Source organism: Acomys minous, assembly GCF_964271855.1.
Source record: "Acomys minous genome assembly, chromosome: 9".
NCBI classification, from domain to species: Eukaryota; Metazoa; Chordata; class Mammalia; order Rodentia; family Muridae; genus Acomys; species Acomys minous.
This window is the reverse complement of record NC_140490.1, coordinates 83,938,600-83,962,388: the sequence shown is the minus strand read 5'-3', so window position 1 is coordinate 83,962,388 and position 23,789 is coordinate 83,938,600. Positions and strand designations below refer to the sequence as shown.

The 23,789-nt window shown below is 55.9% G+C and overlaps 1 protein-coding gene across 2 annotated transcripts in view; it reads left to right on the top strand.

Annotated features, from left to right (window-relative positions):
• The window catches only part of RFX2 (regulatory factor X2), a 68,141-nt gene that overhangs the window by 27,529 nt on the left and 16,823 nt on the right, over positions 1-23,789 (top strand). Inside the window, exons 2-7 of one of the 2 annotated variants that reach the window (XM_084795950.1) lie at positions 4,294-4,385; positions 6,367-6,456; positions 7,805-7,875; positions 8,419-8,680; positions 15,922-15,996; positions 22,415-22,596. In XM_084795950.1, coding sequence (XP_084652076.1) covers positions 4,302-4,385; positions 6,367-6,456; positions 7,805-7,875; positions 8,419-8,680; positions 15,922-15,996; positions 22,415-22,596 — 764 coding nt within the window. In that variant the 5' untranslated portion in view covers positions 4,294-4,301. The remainder of the gene's footprint in view (positions 1-4,293; positions 4,386-6,366; positions 6,457-7,804; positions 7,876-8,418; positions 8,681-15,921; positions 15,997-22,414; positions 22,597-23,789) is intronic. The other variant, XM_084795951.1, reaches the window with a different exon arrangement.

Below are 23,789 nucleotides of genomic sequence, written 5' to 3'. Positions count from 1 at the left end.
GGGGGTTGTGTGAGCCACAGTATACATGCCAAAGGATGCTTGCTGCAGCCGTCAATGGGCTCTAAGGATTGAATTCAGGCTGTCAGGCTTGGCGACAAGCACCTTGACCCCCTGCGCCCTCTCAGAGGCCAGCAAGAGGAATGAACTCTGAAGGTTCACAGTGGAGAAATAGTTGCTGCTTTCTACCTGAAACCCACTAGTCCAGAGACAGAACTGCGGGGGCTCCTCGGGCAGCTTCATCCCAGGTGTGAGGGTGGACGTCACATGCCTGGCATTACAGCCCTGGAGAATTGGAGGCTGGAGGGTCAGGAGTTCAAGGTCACCCTCAGCCTCAGTGAGGTCAGGGCTTAGTGGTGACCCTGTCTTCAAAAAGCTAAGACACAAAAATGACAAAAACAGGTGGAGTTGGACACCCCGAAAGCTCAACTGAAGGAAATATCACAGGGTGCCTGGGGTGGATATTGGCTAGGGCATCCCCCAGCTCTTGGACATTTCCTCCCTCCCTCCCTCCCTCCCTCCCTCCCTCCCTCCCTCCCTCCCTCCCTCCCTTCCTCCCTCTCCTCCTCCTCCTCCTCCTCCTCCTCCTCCTCCTTCTTCTTCTTCTTCTTCTTCTTCTTCTCTTCTCCTCCTCCTCCTCCTCCTCCTCCTCCTCCTCCTCCTCCTCCTCCTCCTCCTCCTCCTTCGTCTCTTGGTGTCCCCTGGGTACCCCTGATCCAGGAGGTGTCCCTGGAGGACTCTGGCCCTTCCTGGGGACATATGCAACTCTCGGCCCTGAATACCTGCTAGGAGGCAGTTCAGGGGTATGGAGGAGAGAAAGCAGAAAAGAGGAGACACTTTTGGCAAGAAGGGACCAGGTGCAGCCACCATGGCCACCTCTCCAACTGCCAGCATCACCTTCAGGCCCCATGCTGATCAGGGCAGCCTCCCAGCACAGGTCAGCAGTCTCATACCCAGGCCGCTTGCTCCTGAGACCTCAGGTCACAGGGGACCAAGAGGACTTCACATCAGGAACATGGAGGCAGGTCTGGAGGAGAGCTGGAGCCTGGGCCCATCTCACTCAGAGCAGGGCCATGAGTCGCCTTGTTGGTGGCTGGGACCTCAGTGGCATCCAGCCAGATGCCACCAAGACAATTCCAAGACCAACAGAGGCCTGATTTCCCCTCAGCAGAACTTCACCAGCCAGCCCCCAGCCCCCCAGCCCTGTCCCGGTGACAAGGTGTGATAGGGCCACAGGTCCCCTGGACGGATGGACAGAGGGATAGGGCCACAGCTCCCTTGGACGGATGGACAGAGGGATGGGGAAAGAAGGGAAAGAGATTGCTTAAGGTCACAGTGAGTCAGGGTAGCCAGGAACCCAGCCCAGAAATGGCTCGCAGCCTCCCGCCCTTCCTAGCCTGCCCACTGGTTGCTAGGCAACCGAAGAGTTTTTCCTGTAAACAAAGGGCGCTTCCCCAGCAGATCCACCTGGCGCCAGTCCAGCCCCCGCCAGCACACTGCAGCCTGCCGCTGCCTTAGAGTCGCCTGGAGACAGCAGGAGAGGACTGGCCACTGCCATTTGCAGTCCAGCCATTCCACTTGGGCACTCTGTCAAGTTCAAGGTCAAATGCACTGGATGGATTTGAGGCTGGTCTTAGGGGACCTTCCCTTGGACCACTGACCGAGGGCATGTGGCAGAGCTGTGTCACCAGGGAGCCATGAGCCAGGCCCAGAGAGGCCGGATGGCAGGGTACACACGGCCCTTCTGACTACTGACTGCCCTCAGGCTCCTGAGACCCCCATTAGAGAAGAGTTTGAGTGAGGACAGGCAGAGCAAGCCAGGTCCTACAGGAGGAAAAAACAAAACAAACAAACAAACAAAAAAAACTAAAGAGAGTCAAAGAAAGACACAGAGATGCAGAAAGCGAGTGAGCAAGACTCCCGTGCCCACCACACTCAATGCACACCACACCATGGCTACCACTGTCCCCCAAACCCACACACAGCAGCACACACAAGTATGCACACACACATGCATGAACCCATGCAGCAAATACACACATACACTCACACATGCATGCACACACACATGCAAACACACCTGTGTAGCATATCAACCTCAGTGTGACATTTGTGTCCTTCCTTTGGTAAATGACAACTTTTAACTTTTCCACTTGAACTGTACACTTGACAGCCTCTCTCTGTCCTGCCTGAGGCAGCAGCATCATTCACCCCCCACCACACCCCCACCCCCCACCCCCCACCACACCCCCACCCCCTCACCCCACCCCACACCCCCCACCACACCCCCACCCCCTCACCCCACCCCACACCCCTTCAGGCTGACTGAGAAGGGGGGTGGGGCTCACGTGAAACCCAGCTCTGGGCTTCTTGGCAGTCAGTCCCACTGAGCTTTCCTTAAGGAAACCTCTCACTCTACAAGACAAAACCCGGTAGCCCAGGTGGGACTAGGGGGCCAGCTTGTTTCTGGGACACGGACTGACCACAACCCCTGCTGGCTTAGCTCTAGAGACCCGGCCACCCCAGCCCATCCTAGTGCTGGGACCACAGGCCTGACCACCACACCCACATGTCTCTGTGAGGTCCTGGCTGCCCTGGAACTCGCTCTGTAGCCTAGGCTGGCCTCCCCAGCCCCAGGATTAAAGGTGTGCACCACCACTGCCCAACGCTCTCTTTGCTTCTTAATATTTGCATCCATAGGGCCAGGCTCAGTGGATGGAGGGCTTGCTGTGTGAAGCCCCGTTTTCTGACCCCAACTCCATAAAAAGCAGGCACTCTGGCATATTCCTGCCATCCCAGCCCTAGGGAGGTGGAGGAAGGAGGACCAGGGATTGCCCGGCCTCCTCTACATAAGGATTTAGGTTTGGTTTTGCATTTGGTTTGTGAGGTTTTTTGTTTTGTTTTGTTTTGTTTGTTTTTGTTTTTGTTTTTTTGAGACAGGGTCTCACTATGTAGCTCTGGCTATCCTGGAGCTCAGTGTGTAAGCCAGGCTGGCCTTCGGCTTGCCCCTGCCTTAAAGATGATTGACACTGCCCAAGTCTCACATAAGGATTTGAGGCTGGCCTAGGCCACAGGAGACCCTGGCTCCCAACGAAAGTTCTCACAGGCTGCAGGTCTCATTCTCTTGAAGAACACTGGCGTTTTTGTTCTCTGCCAGAGTGTGTGCGGCTGCTGCCTGGGTGGACCTGCGCTCGGACGCTGTCGCCATGTCTCTCAGACGGACACCGCCAGAGCAGCTGGCGAGAGGGGTTTCAGGGCGCAGGCCCATCTGGAAAGCCGCGAGGGGTCCGTTGTTCAGACGGGGATGGAGGCTGTTACAGGTCATTTCAGACATTCTTCTGAGTATTTGGTGGCAGGTTTTATTCGTTTGACACGGAGCCTCACTCAGTAGTCCAAGCTGGCCTGTGGAGCCCAGGAACACCCCTCCTTCCCTTCCACCTCGCTCTGCCTCTCCTACAACAGTCGCTGGGACGCCAAGTATGCATGTAGCTTTGTCCTGCCTCCGGGGCTCGGAACTCAGGTACTCCTGCCTTCCAGAAGGGCGTTATGCTCACTGAGCCATCCCCCTCCGTCAGTGTAAAACGTTGGATTTGATTTATTCATTCACCAGTCTTTAGTTACTCATTCCTGCGTGTGTATACAAGAGAGTTTTCTTACGGCGTGTTTTTGGTTTGCTTTTGTAGCCCAGGGTCTGATGTAGCCCAATCTGGCTTCAGACTACTTATCTTGAACTCCTCAGCCTAGATCCCGAGCTTGAAACCGCTGCGCGACGCATCCCTGGTCTGCGCGGCTCTGGCGCCATCTAGTGGTCTCTTCGCGGTAGCGCAGGCGGTGCGGACCCAGGTCACCCGCTCTTCCGTGGGCACAGTCTTGTCCTCTGTAACAAGATCTTTCACATTAGGGGGATGAGCGAGCACCGGCTGCTCGCCACGGGGACCGGGTTCGGAGCCCAGGGCCCGCTCTGGCTGTCTGCGGCTCCGACGCCTGCTTCAGGCCTCCGTGGGCACTGCACGCAAACACCCCCACACATGAAATCAATGCAACTTTTTAAAGATAAAAAAATAGAAAGACTTTAGGTAGGCAAGGTGGAGCTGCCCCACCCCAGAACTCAGTAGAGACGCCGCAGATCCAGACCCGAGACCGCCTGGGCCCCTGAGACGCTGCAGAGGGAAGGACCGAGGGTATAGGTCCGATCAGAGTTCAGCTTACATAGGTTCTGGGGATTTGAACTTGGGTCCTCACTGTGGGTGCTGCGGGCCTGTGACATCACCACCTGCCCTCCCCTCTCTCCTCTAGGTCCGAGCATGCAGAACTCCGAGGGCGGAGCAGACTCGCCAGCGTCCGTGGCTCTGCGCCCTGCAGCCCAGCCTGTGCCGGCCTCCCCGCAGGTGACTGCGCCGCCTTCATTTTTCCCTCCTCCAACATCTCCTCCATCTCCTCACCTCCTCACTTCCCCACCTCCCCACCTTTCCCAGCCTCTGTACTTGGTTCACACTGTAACCCAGCCTGGCCTGGAACCCTCCCAGGGCTGTAATTGTGAGTTTCAATGAACACTGTGCCCACCAGCTCTTCCTTGTTGCAGATGGGCAGCCTGGCAGGGGCGGGGCAGCCTGGCAGGGGCGGGGCAGCAGGGCAGGGGCGGGGCAGCAGGGCAGGGGCGGGGCAGCCTGTGCACTGGCAGTTTGCTGCCTGGCTCCGCTGCCCTGTTGCACTTCTGTGTTAGCTGTGGGAGCAAACCCTGTGTTCTGTTCTGTCCTGTTCTGTCAGTTTGCTGACACAAGATCTCACTATGTAGCCCATGGATGACCTCCAGCAGTCAGCAATCCTCCTGCCTCAGCCTCGCTCCTTTTGTACTCTGAATGCTGAGATTACAGGTATTCCCCATCACACCAAAACCAGCCCTTACTGTTGGCGCCAGCGGGGTGGGGTTGTTTTTTGTTTTTGAGACAGGGTCTAATGGTGCCTGAGCCCAGCTTATGTGATGCTGGAAACAAGAACCAGGGCGTCATTCGTGCTGGGCAAACCGTGGTCCTACCCCTACCCCACCCCATTTTATGGTTTTTTTTTTATTTACTTTTTTATTTACTTCTAGTTTTTTGAGACAAGGTTTCTCTGTGTAGCCCTAGCTGTCCTGAACACACACTCCCCGCCCCCCCCCCCCCCCCCCGTGTGTGTGTGTGTGTGTGTGTGTGTGTGTGTGTGTGTGTGTGTGCAGACCAGGCTGGCCTTAAACTCGAAGCTCTGCCTGCCCCTGTCTCCTGAGTGCTGGGATTAAGGGTGTGCACTGTAGTGTGCGCTTGCTTCAAATGCTCAGGCAATTCTCCTGCTCAGCCTCCCGAGTGCTGGAATTAGAGGCGTGTGACACCATGGTGGGAGAGAATATGCTGTGTATGGACACGTGCTGCCAGGTAGAGAGTAGGGGGGGACCTCTATCACTCTCTACATGACTCCCCTGGAAACAGGGTCTTTCACTGGAGTGAGGCTGGCAGGCAGCGAGTCCCCACAATCCTGTTGCCTCTGCCTCCTGTGCACTGACGTCACAGGAACCCACAGCCACACCCAGCTTTTTGTGGGGGTGCTGGGATTCGAACTCAAGTCCTCATGCTTGTGCAGAAAGAGCTCTTACCAGAGCCATTTGCACAGCCTTCCTTACTACCTTTGATTGAGATAGAATTGCATAATAGAAAATGAACCACATGAAAATAGAGTGGGTTTTATTGTACTCACAAAATTCAGCCATCCGGTCTCTAGTTCCAGAACATTCCATCACCTACTACATCAGCAGCTTCAAATTCCTTCCCCATCCTGAATCAACTTCCTGTCCTTGGACCCCACACCGTGGTTGGTGTTCACAAAGTCCTTCCATGCTGTGGTGGGTGTCAGAGCCCTCCCGCTGTTCATGGCTGAGTGATATTCATCATGAGGACAGACAGACACCATGCTGTGTGTACATTCCTCTGTTGGGGTCCCCGCAGTGGCCCGGGTCCCTGTGGCTGTGGCTGCCAATGGCTTGGTCTATCATCCGCAGGCTCTATTGCTTTGCTTGCAGCGATGCTCGTGACCACTAGAGGGCAATGTGTCCTCATTCGTCCTCTCAGCAGTGCTTAGAAACTGGGTGACCACAGCGCCCCCAAAGCCCCTAGCAACCCCCTCTTCGGGCTGCCTCTGGCCCATCTTATCTGCTTCCTACATACAAAAGAGCTAAGAGGGACTTGAATGTCATATTCCCAATGGAGTGCTTCCAGCTTGTGCCCCTGCCCTGAGGCAGCACCCGTGGGTCCAGCATGCCCCCACCATGGGAGTGGGGCATCTTGGCCACAGTTCCCAGTGGGTCTCCCCTGGGTCTGACTGTCCTGTCGTCTGTTACAGAGGGTGCTGGTCCAAGCCGCGGGCTCCACTCCTAAGGGTGCCCCAATGCAGCCACTCACCCTCCCCAGGGTCCAGCCGGTGCCACCACAGGTAAGGACACCCCATGAGCACCTAGCAGTCTTGGGCTTGTGAGTCCTTTTCCTGTTGTCACTGGTGTCAACAGTCACCAGAGAATTCCGGAAGCTCTGTTAAAAGAAAAAAAGAAAACTTACCCTAGACAAATGCAACAGAAGTTTCTCTTCTGTCCCAGTGGCACAGTGTCAGCTGCAGCTGGCCAGGTGGCCCTTGGTCACCGGTGGCTCTGTAAGGATGGGGCAGGCCTCTCAGGCGACGTTCCTAGAAAAGCCCACAGACCTGTGACTGTAACAGCCATAGTATTGTGTGAGGAGGGACAAGATGCTAATAAAACTTTATTTACAAAAAGGCCAAGGGCTGAGATCACCGTTTCTTCCTGAGGGAGCTGCCTGGCACCAGGCAAGACCCCTAGTGGGTGATAGTGACTATGACTGTGTTGCAGAGCGAGGAGGGTTTGCAGGATTCCCATAAAGCACCAGGAGTCCCCAGGACCTGGCCATTGACTCTGTAGGAGGAGGGCTCACAGACATCAGCTCGGGACCCAGAAACTTTCCACATTCTTGGGTCTGGGACTGTCCCAGCCGTCTGGGGACCTTATGCCTCTCACTGAGCTTGTCTCCTGCTGGCCTCAGGCTTCCTCCTCTCCCTGGGGACTCCATGCAGAGCACAGAGCACCTGAGCTGTGCTTGGGCCACTATAGTCTGGGACCCCAGAAAGTCATCACCAAGACCTCTGAGGTGCCTCCCCACAGACTGGCCAAGGAAAGGCTGCAGCTTGGGCCGCAGCATTGGGCATCCATTATATGGCATCTTGCTGCCCCTCAGCACTAGAGGGCTGGGATGGGGTGGGGAGGGGTGATGGTCTCCCAGGAGCTGGTGTTCCCCCCCTCCTGTGGCCCCTCTCCAGGCTTACCTCTTTCCAACCAGGCCCCCCATCACTACCATCTCCCCATCCCTGCAAGGGACCACACCCCCTCTGCCATATCCGAGACAAGTAGCTTTCCTCCATGGCAACCACAGGGCACAGACAGGAAGTGCACCCCCTGAGCCCGCCTCCTGGGAGCCCAGCAGGGCAGAGGCCATTTAGCTGCCACCTAAACTAGGCACAGCACTTGGGAGGTAGAGGGTCAGGGGTTCAAAGTTACCTATCCTCAGCTACATAGTTCAGGGCCAGCCTGGGCTACATGAGGCTGCTTCAGAGATAAATGAATGGATGCTTACGTACACACATAACTAGTGCCGTGGACTGATCGCTCCCTGGGGAGGGATGTGGGTCTGGGTGTGACAAGCACAGTGGGCGTCGTCTCCAGCAGCCCCATCTATCAGCATGGCCCTGTGTGACTTGCACTCACGTGTCGTTGCAGGTGCAGCACGTATACCCAGCGCAGGTGCAGTACGTGGAGGGTGGGGACGCGGTCTACGCCAACGGAGCCATGTACGTGTCCCCTGTAGGGTGCCCTGGTACCACACAGACACAAGGCTCCAGTGCTCCCTGTGGAAGCATTTGAGCATGTCCTCACAGTCATGTCCCGCCCTCCCCCCCATGGTCCGAGTTCAGGACCACAGGCCTTTGTGCGCTTGGCTTCTAAAATAAACCAGAGCCACAGTGCCCTGGAGAGAGATGACCTGGGAATTTTCCCTTCGTGTCTTCAATAAGTTTCCTAGACTGTTGACAAACTTGTTTGCCAATTTTAAAGACATTCTGGAACTGTTTAGAATTTTCTTCTATCTCTTGAGTGTGTGCATTTGTGTGTGGTGGGGATGTGTGTGCAGAGAGTAGGCACATCGCGTGTGTGCATGTGAATGCAGTGCCCCCCGAGGCCAACAGAGGGCGGCAGGTCCCCAGGAGCTGAAGGAGCAGCAAGCTCTGCTAATGCGGAGCAGGTAATGCGGAGCAGGCCCTCCAGCCAAGCGTCCCTTCCTTTTGCTCTTTCTGTAGCGCTATTGTTATAAAACGATGGCGCCTTCTCTCCCACAGCCGAGCTGCCTATGCCTACAACCCGGACCCTCAGCTCTACGCCCCCAGCAGTGCAGCGTCTTACTTTGAGACTCCGGGTGGCGCTCAGGTGACAGTGGCAGCCTCGTCCCCACCTGCGGTCCCCTCCCACAGCATGGTGGGCATCACCATGGATGTCGCAGGGACCCCCATCGTGTCTGGCACGGGAGCCTACCTCATCCATGGGGGCATGGACGGCACGAGACACTCCCTGGCCCACACTGCCCGCTCCTCTCCTGCCACGGTATGTACAAAGGCGCTGTGGGCAGCGGGTAGCCCTGCTGGCCTCGGCAGCAGCCACCCAGCACGCACGTGAGTAGGAAGGCCTTGGTCGGGTCCTACCAGCTGCAGAGGCGCTGAGGGACAGAGACAGCTCTGTCGCCCGCTTTCCCACTAGGAAAAGACAGAGGCCTTAGGGATTGGGTCCTGTAGGTGTTGGGGAGCAGAGCACCCCCTGCTGGCGGCAGTGTTCTACTGTCAGCTCCAACTGGCCTTCGAGGCAGGAGGATGCACCGTGCAGGGACACAGGCTACTGACATAGTTCACTGCTCACCTGCCTGAACTATAGCTCTGATTTGGAATTTGGGAATTTTGTGGGAAAATGGGAGTCTTGCTGGGTAGCCCAGATAGCAGAGTCTGACCTCGGACCCACAATCCTCAGCCTCCTAAGTACCCAGCTGTGTCTCATTTTTAAATGTTGGTGCAGAGCCCCATAGGACTTGATGTACGTGTACGTTCCTGGAGTCCTGTGGCATAGCCCCCACTCCAAAATAACAAAACAAAAAAACAAAAAACAAAAAAAAACCTTGCCCTCAATGCTGGCCGCTATGGGCCTGTTGTTTGCAGCCTGTGGGCTGTCTGAGGTGGAGTCACAGTGGTGCTCTCTGGGGCTGGTTTCTTGCCCTCAGCATGGTGGGCAGTGGTGTATGTGGAAGGTGCCTGGCTTGGGAGCTGGTGAAGAAGACAGGCTGCCCAGAGAGTGTGCAATTTCCCCTCTCTGGGGCAAACACCTCGTGGAGGGGTAGCTGGCTCACCGTGGTGTCCCACTTCTAGGAGGAGGTACATTCAGCTATCCTGGGAGGGGGTGGGGGGGCAGCGTAAGAGTGCCTCCTTGCCAGCACTTAGGGTTGTCGACATTTTTTATTTACTCCGTCCCGTGGATGTGTCATGGAGCCTCTCTGTGGTGGTACTTTGTGTTTTCTCATTTCTGGGAACAGTGGACAGCCAGATGCTCGCTCTGTGGCTGAGCGGTACTGTAGCCGGCTGCTGGGACTTTCTGGCTGCTGGGTGAAAAATCTTTATGTCCGGAAACAAATCCCATCAGATGCATGATTTGCAAGCATTTCCCATGGCTGAGGTTTCTTTTTTAAATTATTTAAATTCAGGGTCTTGGGAGATGGCTCAGTGCCTAGATACTTGCTGTGTAAGCAGGAGAACCGGGGTTTGGATCCCTAGACCCTGAGTGGGCGCAGGATCAAGGAGGCACATGTGTAATTCTAGCCTCAGAAGGCAAAGACACGGTCCCTGGAGCCACGTATGTGAGCAATGGCCATAACTGAGAGAGCCTGCCCTGGTGAATAGCAATCAAAAATGTAATTCCTACTCTCAATCTCGGCCTCCACATGCACTCACACACACAAGCGCACACACACACATGTGCGTGCAGACGCACATGCACACATACACACATGCGCATACACACACGTATACACACAGGCGCGCACACATGTGCACACACACACAGGTACACAGGCAAATGCACACACAACACATGTGTGAATATTTACACCAGCTCCATGGAACCCCAGCACCCAGCTCTGAGGACAGGTGTGACGTCATGCCTGTGTCTTTTGAGAGAAGCCTCTTGCCTCCTGAGGGCCGTGCTCGCTGTTGAAGCCTGCACTTACCTGGCCACCAGCACCACAGAGTCTGGCAGCTGTGGGACGGCACAAGACTGCCTTTTCCCTCAGAGGATAGTCTGGGGCACTTGCTGTGGAGCACATATGCCATCCGACGCTGGCAGCCGGTCCCACATGCTTGGCTGTCATGTCACAGACCTCCCAGGATCAGCTGTGTGTCCGCAGTGTGTCTTGGGGGGGCGGGGTCAGGGACGGGTCTGCAGTTAAAGCACTTCATTCTCAAACATGAGGACTTGAGTTCAGATGCCAGGAACCCATGTAAATGCTGCATGGGCAGGTGGGTGTGGAGCCCACCTGCTGACCCAGCTGCAGCCGCAGAGGTGGAGACTGGATGACCAGAGCAAGCCACTATGGAGGCTAGCCATGTCTACAGGCTCTGACTTAGACTGAGAGGCCCTGCCTCAGTGAGCATGGAGGAAGTGATTCCCAACACCAGTGTCAGGCCTCTGCATACACATGGGCGTACAGGTGCACCCATGTGCATGTGGAGACTCTTACACATGAAGAGAGGGGGGAAGTCATGTGATTGCTCTTGCTGTGAGGCTTCGAGTCTGCGCCACTTGGGTTGGTCGAGATCTTTGTTGTTACCGAATATGAGTGATCGTTATTTTACAAAGAGATTAACATTAATAACAAAGGTAGGAAATTTAGGGGCTGGAGAGATGGCTCAGTGGGTAGAGCATTGGCTGCTCTTGCTGAGGACCTGGGTTCAGTTCCCAGCACCCGTATCAGGTGGCTCACAGCTGCCTGACTCCAGATCCTTGGGATCTGTCGCCATCTTCTGGCCTCTGTGGGAACTGCACTCTTCACAAGCCTGTGCTTGTGGATGCGCATGCACACGCTAAAATCTAAAAGGGGGTAAGAGACATTTCAGAATGCCAATTCTTTCTGTTTCCTTCTTTATCTGTCAAGCCTTTATTTTCATTATTATCATTTACAGTTTCACATGGTTGAGGTTTTGAATGTGTGGATTCATGTCTTTCATCAAGTCTGGGACATTTTCAGCCGTTATATCTTCAGATTTCAAGTTGGTTTCTTTTCCTTGCTCTTTCTCTGTTGGTGTCTGTCTCCTTGTGGGTTCTTTCTGTTCTTTGTATGTGGTTTCTTTAGCCCTTTGAGCATATACAGTTGACTTAAATCATAAACCCAATCTGTTGTCCTGGGCCTTTGGGGACAGCCCTGTTGACTGACTGTGTATAGACTCGTTTTTCCTTATTTGGATGTCTCAATTTTCTGTAGAAAACTGTTATCTTCAGCATTACTATGTGGATGCTCTCTCTGCCCGCTCCCCCGCCAGGGTTTGCTGTTGTGGCAGTTGTCACTGATCATTTGTTGATGAGCTTTCTGGGCCACTGTAAGATCTGTATTCTTTGTCGTGGTGAACACTGCCGTCTGTTGGCCAGCTGAGAACGCAGCTGTCCCCTAGGTGCCACATATCAGACATTTGGGTTTTTCTTGCTGCTGTCATTGTTGTCATTGATGAAGGTCCAACCAATTATTGCGTTCTCTCCATGAGTCGCAGGGAGGGAGCTGGCAGTGATGCTCATGACTCTGCCCACATGGCCACTTTCCTGGGAGTTGGGTGGCCCTGGCCTCTCCCTTGCTCCAGTATTGAGTATATTGTAACTGTTGACAGTGTGTGCGGAGCTCACAGATGTGGTATTAAGATTCAGTGTTGCAGCCGGGCGTGATGGTGCACACCTTTAATCCCAGCACTCAGGAGGCAGAGGCAGGCAGATCGCTGTGAGTTTGAGGCCAGCCTGGTCTACAAAGTGGGTCCAGGACAGCCAAGGTTACACAGAGAAACCCTGTCTCAAAAAACAAAATAAAACAAAACAAAAAGATTCAGTGTTGCAGCTAAATTTTAAGGACCTGCCAGTCCTCAAGTAGCGTGAGTCATGGTGCAGTGGGACCTGGATGAGGCCCCTGTGCCCACCTGGATGGGGCCCCTTTGCCCACCTGGATGAGGCCCCCTGTGCCCACCTGGAAGAGGCCCCCTGTGCCCACTTGGATGGGGCCCCTTGTGCCCACCTGGATGAGGCCCCTGTACCCACCTGGATGGACCCCCCTGTGCCCACCTGGATGGGGCCCCCTGTGCCTGCCTGGATGAGGCCCCTGTACCTGCCTGGATGAGGCCCCTTTACCCACCTGGATGGGGCCCCCTGTGCCTACCTAGATGAGGCCCCTGTACCCACCTGGATGGACCCCCCTGTGCCCACCTGGATGAGGCCCCCTGTGCCCACCTGGATGGGGCCCCCTGTGCCCACCTGGATGGGGCCCCCTGTGCCCACCTGGATGGGGCCCCCTGTGCCCACCTGGATGAGGCCCCCTGTGCCCACCTGGATGGGGCCCCCTGTGCCCACCTGGATGAGGCCCCTGTACCCGCCTGGATGGACCCCCCTGTGCCCACCTGGATGGGGCCCCCTGTGCCCACCTGGATGGGGCCCCCTGTGCCTACCTAGATGAGGCCCCTGTACCCGCCTGGATGGACCCCCCTGTGCCCACCTGGATGGGGCCCCCTGTGCCCAGCTGCTTGTCTTTGTGAGGACAGATTTATTTTGACACAGTTTCTCCAAGTTTGGGGAGCAGGTAGACACAGAGCAGAGGCCTCAGCACCCTGTGGAGCCCAAGATGAAGGAGACCACACAGGTGTAAACGTTCACTCCTCTAGGTTTCTGATAACTATTAATGAAACTATTTTGAATACTATTAATGGTGACCTATAATGAGTCAGGTTTTTTTCTTCATTAATTTATTTATTTGCTCATTTTAAAGCCCCACTCCTACCTCTCCTCCTAGTCCCACCCTTTCACCCAGGTTATTTTTAAAATAATGAATATATAGATTTAATTTTTCCATCATAAACCTTGTGGGAAACGTTGGTAGATTCAACTCCTTTTTGTTGTTTGTGGAGACACGTCACTGTTTACCCAGGCTGGCCCCCTACTCGCCACCCTCCTGTCTCGTTGCTCCCAAGCACAGAGTTGATGGAGGGGTGCCCCTACATCTGACTTGATAAATATAACCCTTAAAAACAAAATTTGGGCCAGCTATGGTGGCCCAGGCCTTTAATCCCACTCCTCAGGAAGCAGAGGCAGGAGGATCTCTGTGAGTCCCAGGACAGCCAGGGCTGCAGAGTAAGACTCTGTCTAAAAAATTTTTTTTTGCCTTTTTAATTAATTAAATTTACATCACAACTGTAGCCCCCTCCCAATCTCATTCCCCCTCTCCTAGTCCTCCTGTCTCAAATTTGAAAGAAAGACAAGAAAAGAGAGGGAGAGAAATACGGGGCCTGAGGAAGAGCAGTAAGGTGCGTGCTGAGCAAGACAAAGGCCAGAGTTCAATCCCCAGGGCCCGTGCAAGCAGGGGAGGAGGTGCGTACTTGTCATCCCAGCCGAGTTAGCAAGCTGCAGGTTCGTGGGGAGACCCTGTCTCAAAAAATAATATAGAAAGAGTCCTAGCTTCAACCTCTGGCCTCCATGCTCACCCCCAGATGAGCCCACTGCAGCCCCCCCAGCTTTATTGGAGGCCTCAGCAATTTTTAATAGTGTGACGGAGTCACTCAGCACGAGGTTCAAACCTGCTGTCCCCTCCCTGTCCCACCCCCTTCGTGTGGCCCACTGCCTATAAGGGATCCCTTCCACCAAGCTGGGGGGCTGTCTGGGCCCCTCGTGGAAAGTTCCAGAAGTGGGAAGAGGCTGGTGCAGTCAGCTGACGCCACCCCCACTGTCCACCTGGATGCTGCATGTTTAGTCAGTCCCTCAGCACCTCCCTTTGCCACTGGCATGCTTCTGTCTTCTTGCACGCCTGTGCCCAGTGCTGATGGGAGCAGCAGATGGCTTTGGCCTCTGCCTGCCTGTGCCCCATGGCGCCCTCCCTGCTGTGTAAAGACAACTCCAGTGTTGCCGGGCGTGGTGGCGCACGCCTTTAATCCCAGCACTCGGGAGGCAGAGGTAGGCGGATCGCTGTGAGTTCAAGGCCAGCCTGGTCTACAAAGTGAGTCCAGGACGGCCAAGGCTACACAGAGAGACCCTGTCTCGAAAAACCAAAAAAAAAAAAAAAAAAAAAAATGACAACCCCAGTGTCCTGGCTCATCCAGAGGATGGCACTCACTGGAGGAGGGGTCACAGAAGCAGCACAGCCATGGCCCTTTCTCTTGTCTTACCACATTGCATTTATTGTGTGTCTCTCGTGTGCCATGACACACCGTAGAGAGTCACCAGACGACAAGTTGTGCAAGTGGATTCCCTCCCACCACCACGCAGGTCCTAGGAATTGAACTCAGGTCGCCAAGCTTGGTGGCAAGTGCCTCTCCCTGGGCCCGCTCGCCAGCCCTGGGCCCTCAGTTATGAACACGGTTCTAGGGAGCCTGGTGAGGGAGACACTCCACTTCTTGATCTTACGGCAACCAAGCTGAAGCGCCTGCTCGTCTGCGTGTCTGTTTTAGGGCCTTTCCTGGCTGATGTTAGTGCCTTTTGTCTATAAGGCCAGGTCACACTCGACTCAGCCACATGGTGGCGGCTGCCCCCGGCCAGGCACAGAGAATGCAGGTCTTCCTTCCTCGGCCAGGACACACTACCCCTGTTACCCACTCTGCCCCACTCGCTTTCCTTGGTTCCCTGTCCCCCAACTCCCAACTCCCCATCAGGCCGTGTGCTGTGGCCCAGAGTCCCTGAGCGTCTGGCTGGGAGGCCCTGGTGCCCCACTAGGGAATGTGGGCTGCAGATGTGGTGTGAGGTGTGCGCCGGTGATGGAGGGAGTGAGGCGGGATGACCCCAGCCTGGCTCACATCGGGGTTCACATAGCAACGGTGTACAAGTTTGGTCCTCGGGCGCTGGGGAGAGGGCTCAGTGAGTGAAGTGTGATCCCCCCTCCTCAGCCCCAACATGAGAAGCTGGGCATGGTAGTGCCTGCCTGTGACCCCAGCACTGAGGAGGTAGAGACGAGAGGACCCCAGGAACTTGCTAGCCAGTCAGTGAGCTCCAGGTTCAGTGACAGACCCTGAGCCAAAAACTCAGGTGGAACGGTGACTCAGTGGCTAGCCAGTTGGGTGCAGGACCCAGAACCCTCATAGTGGCTCACAGCAGTCTAACTCCAGTTGCAGGGGATCAGATGCCCTCTCTGGCCTCTGCAGGCACCAGGCAAGCATGTGCAAGGTGCACAGACAGATGCTGGCCAAAAAAAACCCACTCATCTGTGTAAAAATACAGTGACTTCCAAGACTGACTAGGATGACTCTCACTATTGACCTCAGCCTACATGCAGGAACTTGACTGTCGGTGCCTTGTGTCCCATGTTGGGGTGTGATGTCAGGCCACCAGCGACTTTCTCTCTGCTGCTGTCTTGGGCTCTGGGCTCAGGTGCATGGCCCATGGCCTTGCTCCTGCTTCACTCACCACTAACCCCCTGCCGCTGCACCTTGCTAGCTGGCATTGTTATTTGGATGTTAATGCAAGACTGGTGTGGGCTGCCTGCCGCTAACGATCTGATTTCCTTCTCTCCCCCACCCCACCCCGACCCCCACCACCTTTTTGGTTTTGTCCTGTCTCTGTACACGTCTTCGTAGCTTGAAATGGCGATTGAGACTCTCCAAAAAAGCGAAGGCCTCGCCCCCCACAAAGGCGGCCTGCTCAACAGCCATGTAAGTGCGCTGGGGCCCCCCGCCGGGCGCCCTGCTCAGCCTGGAGTGTTCATAGATGTGAGAAAAGCCAAGGGACCCGGCAGGGCAGAGTACAGCCTCCAAGAGGTTCAAGGCCGACAAAAAAACCTCAAGAGAAGCATCAGCCTTAGACAGTGAGAAAGAGGCCAAGGCAGGGCCTTCGTGGGCACCAGGCCCCTGACGATGACGCCTGCATCCTGGCTTGTCCTAGGGTTGGGTTGTCTCATGGTCTGTAGCCCTGTGCTGAGCTCTTAAGAATGAATTTTAAGGCCAGGCGGTGGTGGCGCATGCCTTTAACCCCAGCACTCAGGAGGCAGAGGCAGGCAGATCACTGTGAGTTCGAGTTCAGCCTGGTCTACAAAGCAAGTCCAGGATAGTCAAGGCTACACAGAGAAACCCTGTCTCAAAAAAAAAAAATCTAAAATAAGCAAAAAAAGGTGGCAGAAGGGGACTGGTGTGGTCACGCCCATCAACCTAGACTTGGGAGGCCAGGGCTGGAAAATGGGGCAGGTGCAGGGGGTCAGGCACAAGGCTTGGGTCCATTCCTAACGAAGGATCAAGAGGTCAAGGTTGTACCCCACAGCATAGCAAGGTTACAGCCAGCTTAAAGAGCCTGGTTCAAGGGGTTAAAATGAGCATCGAGAAGAAGTCTATAGTCAGGTACTTGCTGTGAACACTAGTCCAAACTCCAGAACCCACATGAGCCAGGTGTGGTGATATGTGCCTTTAACCCCAGCACTCAAGAGGCAAGGCAGGTGAGCGCCGGGCTTTTATTTAGGCTAGTCTGGTCTACATAGGGAGTTTAATATGAGCCTGGACCTTGTCTCAAAAATGATAAGTGCTTGAAGAGATGCTCAGTGCCCCCTTGCAGAGGACCAGGACTGGGTCCCAGCATCCACGTGGCAGCTCTCAGCCATCTACCTCCATTTCCAAGGCATCTGACGCCCTCTTCTGGCCTCCCTGGACACTGCATGCACATGGTGCATGCACAGACTTACACCCAATCAAACACTCAGACACATTAAAAAAAAAAAAGAATAAATCTAAAAGTAGTGATAATAAAAACAAAATAATGAAAGAAAAATACAACTTTTTAAAAGGAGAAGGTGACTCGGGACTGGGTTGCCATGAAACCCCTCAGCTGTGTAATTCGGAAATGTGAGGCAGGCGGCAGGTGGCAATACTCTCGGCTTTGCTCTGTGGCAGGGGCCTGCTGGGAGGTGAGCACCATGGTCCATGACACAGCATGGCCGGGACTGGAAGAGGGTCTGGCCTGGGGAGCTGAGAAAAGGAATGCTCTGTACACACACACACACACACACACACACACACACACAGACACACACAGACATACACAGACACACACACACACACAGACACAGACACACACACACAGACACACACAGACACACACACACACACATACACCACACACACACACACACACACACACACACACATACAACACACACACACACACACACACACACACACACACACACACACACGCCTCCTGAGGCCCCTCTATGCCTTCTCATTTATTTGCCTGGAAGCAGGGCCCAGCTATATAGCCCAGGATACGTAATCCATGCACATCCCCCTGTCGCAGCCTCCCAAGCCCTAGGATCACATGCCTGACTGTGTTGGGCATTTGATTTGTTTGTTGATTACTCTTGTTTGTTTATTGAGACAGACGTTCATGTAGCCCAGGCCAGCCTGAGATTTACCGTGTATCTGAAGCTAGCTTTGAACTTGCAACCCTCCTGCCCCAGCCTCCTGAGAGCTGGGATGACAGGAGTACAAACACCACGCCTGCCTGTGAAGCTGGGCTGGGCTGTGGCCATGGCCGTGGTCCCCAAAAGCCACGTGTCCCTGAGACTTTTACCAGCTGCTTCTTGTCCAAGTTGAGCTTATGATCCCCAAATCTTGCCAGCCCAAGTTCTCAGTGGACTCTGCGGGGAGGGTGGGGGGGAGTAGATGCTGATCTAGAGAAAGGCTAGAAGCCGTGAGGGCTTACAAGGTTGGGTGCTGTCCCCAGCAGCACGTGCCAAGCACCCTGTCCAGGGAAGCAATGACCGGAGGCCACTGTTGGCCACTGGGGCCCAGCCCCTCCAAGATGAACAGCATCCTCCACTGCTGGACAGTGTCCTCCTGGGGACAGAGCCCAAGGGAGGAGCCTTTGTCTTGTTTGAGGGAAGGGAGCCAGGTCACCATGCCACGAGGGGAGCCTGGGAATGCCCACCGCTACTGAGCATATGTGTATGCCCACCGTCAGCCTGTGGGGGCCCGGGGAGCCGGTCATGGGGACAGAGCCCCAAGTCATTGTGTCTGCCGGACATTCGGAATGTGGGTGGGGACCACCCCGGGCTGTGGGGCCTTTGCTTTTTAACCTGAGGCCACACGATAGACTCCAGGCTATCCGCTCCGTGGTCAGTGATCACCCAGGTGGACACTTTTCTAGCCTTGGAGGCTTTGGTGACGTAGGAGCAAGGGATCTAGAGATCGGATCTTTTTAGAAAACCTGTCCCATCTAAGTCAGAGAGTAAGAATACAGCATCTTGTCTTGGCCAGTGGCAGAGCCAGGGAGAGAGAAGAGAGTGAATACTGGCCTGCTGTTGTCCCTGGGGCTCCCGGTGGCCACGGTGACTCTTGGTAGAGCTTCCTGGAGAGGGGGGACATCACAGCCTCAGCCAAACTCTTGAACTTTCCAACTAGGTACAGAGGCTCCTGGGCACCATGTCCAGCACGGCCACATTCCTGGTGTGGCCTCTGTTACCTGGCCGGGTCAGGGTGGCCACTAGCAATGGAAACATGCATCTCCCCATGCCATGGTCCAGGGACCTCAGCCCTGTTTCCAGCAGAGGCAGCTGGAACAGGTTTAATGAGGGAAGGGACCTTAGGAGAAATCATAGCTTTATCTGTAGCTGTCACTATAGCAACTGCTGGGAATGACCACCCATCCAACCGCCACCGAGGCCCGGCCTGGACTAGCACAGCTTCCAGGCCTCAAGGGAGGCAATGGCTCCTCCTGAGGCTGGGTCTCTGTGGTTACCCAGCACAGGAACTCCCGGCCCACCCTGTCACCCTGTCTATCCACAAAGTGCACCCCAGCCCTCCTTACGGCTAGGACAGAATGGATGTGCCATGTAGATTTGGAAGATGTGACATTTTCTTTTGAAACAGAGAGATACAGAAATGATGCAGCATTTCTTCGGGAGGTAGTGGCCTGTTCTCTGGTACTGTACCAGACACCCAAGGGGGGTCCACTTAGAAAGAAAGAAGGCTAGCTTGGCCCACACTTTTGGAGGCTTCATCCTACAGTGAGCTGGGACCAGGTTGTACAGGACCTCAGTGTTGCAGACCTCACAGTAGCGAGGCCATAGTCAGGTCTGTGTTGCTGTGATAAATAAAGCTTTTGACCTGCAATAAGCTGGAGAGGAAAGGGCTTGTTTCATCGAATGGGAAGTCAGGACAGGAACCCAAACTAGACAGGATCCTGGAGGCAGGAGCTGATGCAGAGGCCACAGAGGGATGCTGCTCACTGGCCTGTTCAGCCTTCTCTCTTATAGAACCAAAGCCCACCAGCCCAGGGATGGCACTGCCCACAATCGGCTAGGTGTCCCTCCCCCCCATCAGTCAGATTAAGAAACCGCCTACAGGTTAAGTTCATTGATTCATTTCCCTAGTTGAGGATCCCTCGTCCCAGATAAGTTGGGGTTGGTGTCAAGCTGACAAAACCCATGCAGCACAGCGCCCTTGTTGGATCATATAACAATGGGTGCGTGTGTGTCCACCCCCACACTGGAACAGTGAGGACCCCAGCTCCATGACCTCTGCTCTCTTTTAAAAGAATTATCATGTGCCTGTTGAGGAGGCATGAGCTCGCCTCGCCGTGCATGCAGACCTCAGAGGACAATGTGTAGGGGTCGGTCCTTCCCCACAAAGGTCCCAGAGACCAACCGAGTTCCTTTGCCTGCTGAGGCATCCCGCCATCCCCACACGCACTCTTGTGCCCACCCGTGCAAGCCCTCCAGAACTAGTGACCCTGAACCCCTCCTGTCACCCTGTCTAAAGCCCAGCCCCCCTGCCGTCCTCCTCCCACACCTCAGAAGACCTCCCACCTTCAGGAAAGATGCAGAATCAGGTGACAAAGACAGGGACAGCTGCAGCCTCCGTACCCAAGCCTCTCTGAAGGCTCCCACAGACAAGTGTCCACTCCTCTCAAGGACGCCTTACTCTCAGCTTTGGTCTTGAAGTGTTGTGTCAAGGTCCTGGGGCACCAACACGGGCAACCCCAGTTCTTCCCCTGCCTCACAGAGCTGTGGTCTCGGGGACACAGCTCAGACCTAAGTACAGAAAGAGGCGAGACAAGAAGCTCAAGGGCCCAGCGGCTCTACTGTGTGAGAGCCAACTCTTGCTGGATCCTCGTACGGGAATGGGTCCCGCTTCATCATGTTGAACACAGGGCCCACCCAGAGGCGCGGATCAATCGCATGGCTAAGCCTGGCCTACCCACGCTGGCCTACAGAGGCTCCGGGATGGCCCTAAGCGATGAGTTCAGCGCCAGATGGGGAGAAGAAAATGGCGCTGTTACCAGCATGTCAGAAGGGGACAGTGAAGGCAAACTGATGGATACCATACCTCAGGATGGAGTCAAAACACTGGCACTCCATCCCCTCGGGTGGGAAAGCACGGTCCCCTGGGAGACCATTGTCACCAACGCAGTCTGGCTTCTAAGTCTCAGTCCTTTTGCCTTGGCCTCCCAAGTTCAGGGATCAGAGGCGTGTGCCTGCTTCCTGGTTTAAATTGTCACTGCACTGGCAGAGACTGAGGACAAGAGACTGTCCTCTGGGGTGGAGGGGACAGCTGGTGCATGGCACCTGCATGGGGCAGACAGCAGAGATGTCAGCTGGGCTGGTGCCAGCCATGGCAGGCTTCTGAGTGGAGGGAGGGTCGGGTGCAGCGGCTGGCCAGGAGGAGCAGGGCAGCGGACTGACCGAAGGCCCTCACAGTGCTCAGAGACCCACATGGCCCTGATTAGCCAATGTATCATTGGAGGCCCACCTGGTGCTCCACCTCTGCCAGACTCTGGCCTGTCACCTCCCGAGAGCCAGCTCTTGGTCCTGTGGTGCCAGAAAGTCATGCCCAGGTGCTCTGTGCTCGCCAAACACTCAGCCTCTGTCCACTCAGCCGGCCACCCTGCTTGCAGCCTCTGCTGTGTCCCCCAAACAGCCCTTTGACCTGGCTTTCTGCCCCATGCTGAGCCTGTCCCTGTGGAGAGGGAGGAGGGGCACAGGAGAGGGGGACACAAGTGTGCTGGTTGTGGAAGGGACTCCCACCTGACCCTCTGCAGGAATTCCCCACAGTGCACCCGCTGTTTAGAGAGGAGCATAGGCCCGCTCCCCTCCGCAGCAGGGTCCCAGCTGGGTGCCCATGTCACTGACAGCGACTCCCCTGGGAGACACTTTGCAATCTGCATCCAAGGGGATGAACAAACATGGCGACCAGGGACGCCAGACAAGGGGCTGGGCAGGCAGCAGACACCGTTCACGAGCCACAGTGGCCGCACACATGGACGGACTCGGCCTCCGTGCCAGCATCATACTTAGCCACAGAGCAGCCACTGAGTCAGGTCACGTGTCTTACCTCCGGGACAGAATAAGGACAGGAGGGCAGCAACACTCACAGCAGGGACGGGATGTATGGATGGCACCTCCCTAACCATGGCCTCCGTACACAGCCCCAGCCTGCGCCTTTTGCTCACTCTCAGAGCCTCTCTGGGTGTGTAGGTTTTACAGAGCCCTCTGACCTTTGGGATCGAGACAGCAAGTCATCAGCCTGGCTATGTCCTTTCTCACTGTGGCCTAGAGTACAAGGTTCCATACCCACTGTCCGTGTTTCTGCATCAAAATCTGTCTGCGTACTGTGGTGTTGCCAAGAGTGTGGTGCTCTATGCATGTGTCAGCCTGGAGACGCAGTGTGATCTTTCTCCATCACATGAGGGTTCATTAGTCAGGGAACACAGAAGCCAAACTGTGCGTGGTGGACAGATGCATGGATGCATGCATTAATGGGTGGGTGGGTGGATGGATAGATGGATGGATGGATGGGTGGATAGATAGATAGATAGATAGATAGATAGATAGATAGATAGATAGATAGATGGATGGATGGATGGGTGGATGAGCGAGTGGATGGACGGATGGGTGGGTGGATGGATGAATGGGTGGGTAGGTGGGATGGGTGGGTGCATAGTTGATGGATAGGCTGAAGTGTCTGGCATATTTGTTCAGGGGACAGACATAAGTACCACACAGGTGGCTGTCACTGCCCTTGCCAGCACAGGGAAGTGAGCTGCTGTCCTGGGACTCCAGGCCTTTGATGCCCATCTGTCCTCCAGCTCCAGTGGCTTCTGGATAATTACGAGACAGCGGAGGGAGTGAGCCTGCCCCGCAGCTCCCTGTACAACCACTACCTGCGCCACTGCCAGGAGCACAAGCTGGAGCCTGTCAATGCCGCATCCTTCGGCAAGCTCATCCGCTCTGTGTTCATGGGCCTGCGCACACGGCGCCTGGGGACCAGGTGGGTGACAGCCCCAGGGCTCCCTGTATTTCATGCCAGCCCCACCTCCTCTCCTCCTGTGTTAGAGAGACCGAGCTCCCCAGAGCCCATAGGCCTCCAGTTCCTGTAGAGGCTTCATGACTTTCAGCTACCCAGAGTCAGAGTGAAGAGACACTGGATGGGGGGACCTGGGGTGGGGGTGGGGAGACACTGGATGGGGGAACCTGGGGTGGGGGTGGGGAGACACTGGATGGGGGGACCTGGGGTGGGGGTGGGGAGACACTGGATGGGGGAACCTGGGGTGGGGGTGGGGAGACACTGGATGGGGGAACCTGGGGTGGGGGTGGGGAGACACTGGATGGGGGGAACCTGGGGTGGGGAGACACTGGATGGGGGAACCTGGGGTGGGGGTGGGGAGACACTGGATGGGGGAACCTGGGGTGGGGGTGGGGAGACACTGGATGGGGGGAACCTGGAGTGGGGGTGGGGAGACACTGGATGGGGGGAACCTGGGGTGGGGGTGGGGAGACACTGGATGGGGGGAACCTGGGGTGGGGGTGGGGAGACACTGGATGGGGGAACCTGGGGTGGGGGTGGGGAGACACTGGATGGGGGGAACCTGGAGTGGGGGTGGGGAGACACTGGATGGGGGGAACCTGGGGTGGGGGTGGGGAGACACTGGATGGGGGGAACCTGGGGTGGGGGTGGGGAGACACTGGATGGGGGAACCTGGGGTGGGGGTGGGGAGACACTGGATGGGGGGAACCTGGAGTGGGGGTGGGGAGACACTGGATGGGGGGAACCTGGGGTGGGGGTGGGGAGACACTGGATGGGGGAACCTGGGGTGGGGGTGGGGAGACACTGGATGGGGGAACCTGGGGTGGGGGTGGGGAGACACTGGATGGGGGAACCTGGGGTGGGGGTGGGGAGACACTGGATGGGGGAACCTGGAGTGGGGTGGGGAGACACTGGATGGGGAAACCTGGAGTAGGGGTGGGGAGACACTGGATGGGGGAACCTGGGGTGGGGGTGGGGAGACACTGGATGGGGGAACCTGGAGTGGGGGTGGGGAGACACTGGATGGGGGAACCTGGGGTGGGGGTGGGGAGACACTGGATGGGGGAACCTGGAGTGGGGGTGGGGAGACACTGGATGGGGGAACCTGGAGTGGGGGTGGGGAGACACTGGATGGGGGAACCTGGGGTGGGGGTGGG